The 8316-nt window shown below is 36.9% G+C and overlaps 1 protein-coding gene across 1 annotated transcript in view; it reads right to left on the bottom strand.

Moving 5' to 3' along the window:
• spata7 (spermatogenesis associated 7) overlaps positions 1–7943 on the bottom strand; it is a 10203-nt gene extending 2260 nt beyond the window's left edge. Inside the window, exons 1-6 of the mRNA XM_067366935.1 lie at positions 7730–7943; positions 7320–7412; positions 7129–7176; positions 4249–4361; positions 3714–4165; positions 3584–3629 (exon numbers count right to left, since the gene is read on the bottom strand). Of these exons, the coding sequence (XP_067223036.1) occupies positions 3584–3629; positions 3714–4165; positions 4249–4361; positions 7129–7176; positions 7320–7412; positions 7730–7772 (795 nt within the window). The 5' untranslated portion in view covers positions 7773–7943. The remainder of the gene's footprint in view (positions 1–3583; positions 3630–3713; positions 4166–4248; positions 4362–7128; positions 7177–7319; positions 7413–7729) is intronic.
• Between the last annotated feature and the right edge of the window lie 373 nt (positions 7944–8316).

The following is an 8316-nucleotide window of genomic DNA, read 5'->3' as shown; positions in this document are numbered from 1 at the left end:
ATCAAAAAACCTCATCAGGTGCATCCTGGGACGCTTTAAACACAACTGAAGGAGGAACATGCGATGATGATGCTTTTCAATCATTGTCCTGACGGACGGATGGACAGATAGACAGATAGATAGAAGGATAGATGATAGATATACGGATGGATGACTAGATGGACAGATGTATGATAGATGATAGCTGGATGGATGATAGATGGATGGATGGATAGATAGAAAGATAGATGGATGAATAGATAGAAAGATGGATGGATGAGAGATGGATGGATGGATGGATGGATGGATGATGGATGGATGGATGGATGGATGGATGGATGGATGGATGGATGGATGGATAGAAAGATGGATGAGAGATGGATGAATGAGAGATGGATGGACAATAGATGGATGGATGGATAGATAGAAAGATGGATGGATGAGAGATGGATGGATGGGTGGGTGGATGGATGGATGGATGGATGGATGGATGGATGGATGGATGGATGGATGGATGGATGAGAGATAGATAGATAGAAGATAGATGGATGATGATAGATGGATTGATGATAGATAAATGGATGGATGGATGGATGGATGAATGGATGAGAGATGGATGAGAGATGTATGGATGATAGATGGATGGATGGATGATGGATGGATGGATGGATGAGAAATGGATGGATGATGGATGGATGATAGATAGAAGATAGATGGATGATGATAGATGGATTGATGATAGATAAATGGATGGATGGATGGATGGATGGATGGATGAATGGATGAGAGATGGATGAGAGATGTATGGATGATAGATGGATGGATGGATGATGGATGGATGGATGGATGGATGAGAAATGGATGGATGATGGATGGATGATAGATAGAAGATAGATGGATGATGATAGATGGATTGATGATAGATAAATGGATGGATGGATGGATGATGGATGGATGATAGATGGACGGATGGATGGATTGATGATAGATGGATGGATGGTGGGTGGATGGATGGATGGATAGATAGAAAGATAGATGGATGGATGAGATGGATGGATGGATGAATGGATGAGAGATGGATGAGAGATGGATGAGAAATGGATGGATGATGGATGGATGGATGATAGATAGAAGATAGATGGATGATGATAGATGGATTGATGATAGATAAATGGATGGATGGATGGATGGATGGATGGATGGATGATAGATGGATGGATGGATGGATGGATGGATGGGTGGATTGATGGATAGAAAGAAAGATAGATGGATGGATGGATGAGAGATGGATGGATGGATGAATGGATGAGAGATGGATGAGAAATGGATGGATGATGGATGGATGGATGATAGATAGAAGATAGATGGATGATGATAGATGGATTGATGATAGATAAATGGATGAATGGATGGATGGATGGATGGATGGATGGATGGATGGATGATGGATGATGGATGATAGATGGATTGATGGGTGGATGGATGGATAGATAGAAAGAAAGATAGATGGATGGATGGATGAGAGATGGATGGATGGATGAATGGATGAGAGATGGATGAGAAATGGATGGATGATGGATGGATGGATGGATGATAGATAGAAGATAGATGGATGATGATAGATGGATTGATGATAGATAAATGGATGGATGGATGATAGATGGATGGATGAATGGATGAGAGATGGATGGATGATAGATGGATGGATGGATGGATGGATGGATGAATGGATGGATGAGAGATGGATGAGAAATGGATGGATGATGGATGGATGGATGGATGGATGATAGATAGAAGATAGATGGATGATGATAGATGGATTGATGATAGATAAATGGATGGATGGATGGATGGATGGATGGATGATAGATGGATGGATGAATGGATGAGAGATGGATGAGAGATGGATGGATGATAGATGGATGGATGGATGGATGGATGGATGGATGGATGGATGAATGGATGGATGAGAGATGGATGAGAAATGGATGGATGATGGATGGATGGATGATAGATAGAAGATAGATGGAGGATGATAGATGGATTGATGATAGATAAATGGATGGATGGATGGATGGATGGATGAATGAATGATAGATGGATGGGTGGATGGATGGATGATAGATAGAAGATAGATGGATGATGATAGATGGATTGATGATAGATAAATGGATGAATGGATGGATGGATGGATGGATGGATGGATGGATGGATGGATGATGGATGATAGATGGATTGATGGGTGGATGGATGGATAGATAGAAAGAAAGATAGATGGATGGATGGATGAGAGATGGATGGATGGATGAATGGATGAGAGATGGATGAGAAATGGATGGATGATGGATGGATGGATGGATGATAGATAGAAGATAGATGGATGATGATAGATGGATTGATGATAGATAAATGGATGGATGGATGATAGATGGATGGATGAATGGATGAGAGATGGATGAGAGATGGATGGATGATAGATGGATGGATGGATGGATGGATGGATGGATGAATGGATGGATGAGAGATGGATGAGAAATGGATGGATGATGGATGGATGGATGGATGGATGATAGATAGAAGATAGATGGATGATGATAGATGGATTGATGATAGATAAATGGATGGATGGATGGATGGATGGATGGATGGATGGATGGATGGATGGATGATAGATGGATGGATGAATGGATGAGAGATGGATGAGAGATGGATGGATGATAGATGGATGGATGGATGGATGGATGGATGGATGAATGGATGGATGAGAGATGGATGAGAAATGGATGGATGATGGATGGATGGATGATAGATAGAAGATAGATGGATGATGATAGATGGATTGATGATAGATAAATGGATGGATGGATGGATGGATGGATGAATGAATGATAGATGGATGGGTGGATAGATAGATAGATAGATAGATAGATAGATAGAAAGAAAGATAGATAGATAGATAGATAGATAGATAGATAGATAGATAGATAGATAGATAGATAGATAGATAGAAAGAAAGATAGATGGATGGATGGATGAGAGATGGATGGATGGATGGATGAATGGATGAGAGATGGATGAGAAATGGATGGATGATGGATGGATGGAAGATAGATAAATGGATGGATAGATGGATGGATGGATGATAGATGGATGGATGATAGATGGATGGGTGGATGGATGGATAGATAGATAGAAAGAAAGATAGATGGATGGATGGATGAGAGATGGATGGATGGATGAATGGATGAGAGATGGATGAGAAATGGATGGATGATGGATGGATGGATGATAGATAGAAGATAGATGGATGATGATGGATTGATGATAGATAAATGGATGGATGGATGAGAGATGGATGAGAGATGGATGAGAAATGGATGGATGATGGATGGATGGATGATAGATAGAAGATAGATGGATGATGATAGATGGATTGATGATAGATAAATGGATGGATGGATGGATGGATGGATGGATGGATAGATAGATAGATAGATAGATAGATAGATAGATAGATAGATAGATAGATAGATAGATAGATAGATAGATAGATAGATAGATAGATAGATAGATAGATAGATAGATAGATAGACTTCAGACTTGCCTGGAGCGACTCGATGGGTGGAGAACAGCCTCGTTTGGACCGTGTGCTGCAGACAACAGAACAAACACACGTTACACCATCAGACGCTCGATTTAAACCTCACAGAATAGTATCAGTTATTACACCGCACCTCCCGTGGCACGTCTCCTGGCGAATAACAGAGGACGATTTCTCCTCTTCCACTTTCCTCCGGGGAGGAGTGTAATACCGGTATTGTAACAGCGTGGGCTTGTGGTCTGATTTAAGCGTTCTCGGGGTGAAGGGTTTCTCCGGAGTGAAGCGATGAGCATGTTTCAGCAGTACGTCACCGCTGTAGGTCTTCTGCGTGGGATCCTGAAAGCTCTTGTACCCTCTCTGACTGGCAGACGTGGCACAGGACGGACCCGCGTCCTGCCAGTGAGGGTTTGGGCTTCGGTAACTCAACTCTGAGGCAGATCGGAAGTGGTTCGCAGGGGTTCCAGATGTTTGGGAGGGATATACAATTTGTTTGCAATGAAATGAGGTGCTGATCCTGGGCGACGACATCAGCGATTGCTCCATGTAATGATAGGCACTCTCGTCACCCTGAACCGATGGTCTGCTCTGGAAACAAAGAGTAAATGTCAGCTCTGAACACAATTTCTGTACAGCAATGTGACTTGATGAAGCTCTAGATGTTATCGTACATTTTTAGTAGAGCAAGAGGTTCTTGAGTTTATCCTCGTGCTCCTCTGGGAATCAGATCTTCTCGACTGACTCCGAGCATCTTTCCTTGACTCACGACGCTTCTGATCAACATCTACAGAGGTAAAGATGAATTATTTTCAATTAATGAGGTTTTATCCGTATAATATATGTATAATATGTAAAATTGTCACATCTGTCCTGTTTAACTCCTGGATGATGAGCTCCTAAAATGCCCTGATCTTTAATGGGGAGTGTTGCTCAACTCGTCTCTACAGAATCATCCACAGGTGCTCAAGAGTGTTAAGATTGAGTGCAATACAGAAGGTTTTTCACCTTGGGAGGATGAATATCCTCATTGTCATGTTGAAAAAATGCCCAACAATGCAGGGAATGAGGAAAGGGTGACATATTCTGTTTCAAGTTTGTGTATTAAATTACACAGTAGTGTGTGAATTCATGACAGCATTGATAAAGCACAACTTCACACCTTCAGCACTCATACATCCCTATATAAGAGCTTTACTACCTCTGAACTTTACTGTGGGAACCAGGCACTTCTGACTGTACTCCTCCTCTAGCAACACCAGAACATTTTGGATGCTGTTAGATCCAAAATGATTGATTTGGTCTCATCAGACCAGAGTATTGACTCCCAGAATGTATATTTTGTAAATATAGGCTTTGGATTTGTATTGTGCTTTGGCTACAGTAGGTAGTTCCAGTGAGAACATCAACCATGCATGTCATTTTGCAGGCTGCATCTTACTCTGTGAGATGAACAGTCACTCTTTTCATATTTTTTGCTGGCTCTGAGACACTCGCTTGGTATTTCTCCTGCTCTTTTGTCTAGCAAAAAAATCCCTCATCCCTAAATGAAAGCTTAAAATGAAGGCCTGATTATTTCAGGGGCCTTGTCACAAGATCATTGTTTTTGAATTTCTTTGTTACTTTTGCTATATTTTCACACTTGATTGATGATTTGGTAATCCTCTTGTCCTCTTTTGTGCTAAGAAATAAGTCTCCTGACAGTTCTCTCCCAAGTGCTTACATTGTTGTCCGCATTAAGTCTGAGAATGATTCAGTGGGCTATATAACACTTTTTATTGTCAAGAAATTACTTCTCTTTAAATGTTTTGGTTTAACATACTTACCTGTTGATCAAACATTGCCTTAAACTTACACCAGAAACTTTTTATTTAGTTTTTAGTAGCTTTTAGGAGGGTGTACTCATTTTTGCTACACAACATAAAAGCTTATTTTCCTGAATAATTTTGACATGCTTCTTTGGTAATTGATTAAGCATATATATATATATATATATATATATATATATATATATATATATATATATATATATATATATATATATATATATATATATATATATATATATATATATACACATTACATTACAGTAACTTTGAATTATCATTGAAGACCAGCAATAATAATTTTCATTTTGATTATATAATAAAGGCAATATATACAGTACAGTCCAAAAGTTTGGAACTACTAAGATTTTTAATGTTTTTAAAAGAAGTTTCGTCTGCTCACCAAGGCTACATTTATTTAATAAAAAATACAGTAAAAACAGTAATATTGTGAAATATTATTACAATTTAAAATAACTGTGTACTATTTAAATATATTTGACAAAGTAATTTATATCCTGTGATCAAAGCTGAATTTTCAGCATCATTACTCCAGTCTTCAGTGTCACATGATCCTTCAGAAATCATTCTAATATGATGATTTGCTGCTGAAGAAACATTTATGATTATTTTCAATGTTGAAAACAGTTGTGTACTTTTTTTTCAGGATTCCTTGATGAATAGAAAGTTCAAAAGAACAGCATTTATCTGAAATACAAAGCTTCTGTAGCATTATACACTACCGTTCAAAAGTTTGGGGTCAGGAAGAATTTTTATTTTTATTTTTTTGAAAAGAAATTAAAGAAATGAATACTTTTATTCAGCAAGAATGCATTAAATCAACCAAAAGTGGCAGTAAAGACATTTATAATGTTACAAAAGATTAGATTTCAGATAAACACTGTTCTTTTGAACTTTCTATTCATCAAATTACCCTGAAAAAAAATATTGTACACAAATATTTTGTACAATTGTACACATTAAATGTTTCTTGACCAGCAGATCATCATATTAGAAAGATTTCTGAAGGATCATGTGACACTGAAGACTGGAGTAACGATGCTGAAAATTCAGCTTTGATCACAGGATATAAATTACTTTGTCAAATATATTTAAATAGAAAACAGTTATTTTAAATTGTAATAATATTTCACAATATTACTGTTTTTACTGTATTTTTAATTAAATAAATGCAGCCTTGGTGAGCAGACTAAACTTCTTTTAAAAACATTAAAAATCTTAGTGGTTCCAAACTTTTGGACTGTACTGTACATGTCAAAGTCAGACATGCCCCTATGCCAGCTTCGATGCTGGTTACTGGTTTAAACTTGGCCCAGGTTTGTAAAAGATTTTTTGGTCAGCACACCTTAATAGCTTCAACAATTGATTGCCAATTAAGTTTAGATTAAGTTAAGTTAAGTTTAAACCAATCAGAACCCAGTTTAGTTCAGACAGCTGCTAATGGTGGATATTTTGATGAATCAAAATATAGGTTATATATATATTTGTTGTTTTTTTATGTTTAAACTGTTTATATGATAAAATATGTTTTCGTTGTCCCTTTCCAGTGCAAAATTATCACAAATTAAAAAGGATTCATGTCAATATTCGTCAAAACCCCACTTTTCTATGGCGTTTCCAAACCTTTGGAGGGCAGTGTATATATTATGTATGACATTTTGTGTATTTTAAAATGAAATGGATTAGTAATACAGGACTTTCTCTTACATTTGACATTGCTCTGCATGCTTTTAGGCACTGAACAGTCCACAGCAGCTAAAAGAAAACAAAAGAAGTGATGAGTATATAAAATAAGACAGGAATAAAGCATAAAGAAAACATTTTCCAATAGCCTTGATTATAAACATGTAAAAACTATAAACTTGACATCCTGGCATGCATTTTAATTTGGCACTTACCTTTGGCTGAATACAGCTTTCTGTAATGTGACAGCATGTGGTCTTTAATCATGTACTGATTCATCAGTTTGCCAGATGAACCAAGACAGTACCCTAAAAGATTAATATTTATACATCAATATTTATAAATAACTATGATTGTTTCTAGTTCAATCAGGAAACAACAAATCAAATGGTCTCAGATGCCATTGCCATGCTACTTTGATTTTACCATGGTAAATATTCAAAAACTATGATATATTAACGCGATATTATATCCAAATAACATTACAACCATTTCACTTTTTATGTTTAGTGCTGCAAAGTAACATTATTTAACAAGCTTCTATTACAATTACATGCCATAAACATAACAAATGTATACGTGTCTGTTTGGGCAGATTATATTTGATGAGGCGAATATTATTTACCTGGTTTAGTGTCCATGATGACAAACTCTGGCTGGAGTCTCATTCTCAAAACACTCGTGTTTCACCGGAAAACATCATTTTAAACATTCACATGAGCGCATGAGGTAATATAGCCATATTAATAATACTTTATGAATTTATTTGCACAGTTATCATCTTTCACAGCTGTTTTGCTAGCTGCCAGCTATCTGTCCTCGCTACCGTGAAGCTTCACCGTCGCCATTTTGGTTGCTATGCGTGCGTCTGACGTCATTATACGCAATCACGCACAACTTCATTAGGGCTGTTTTAGAATAAAAATTAAAGAATTAAAATTATAGTAAAACATATCTGTGAAAAGAACTATGGATGAAATATGAAATAGTTTAAGAACTATTTCACTATTCAAAAATATTTATACTACAGAGACCATTTTAAACACATAAATCAATATTTTGTCCACTAGTCAAAGTCGTAAATTTTCTAGTAAAAAATAAATCTGTATCAGAATAGCAGATTTACTATGAATGTGTCCACCTGAGACTGGACATTTCATATAGAAAAATGCACATTTATGCCACACTCTTCATTACTAATGGATGCTGAGT

Source organism: Chanodichthys erythropterus, chromosome 18 (assembly GCF_024489055.1).
Source record: "Chanodichthys erythropterus isolate Z2021 chromosome 18, ASM2448905v1, whole genome shotgun sequence".
Lineage (NCBI taxonomy): Eukaryota > Metazoa > Chordata > Actinopteri > Cypriniformes > Xenocyprididae > Chanodichthys > Chanodichthys erythropterus.
Note: the sequence above shows the minus strand (reverse complement) of the source record. Positions and strands in the feature narration are given on the sequence as shown.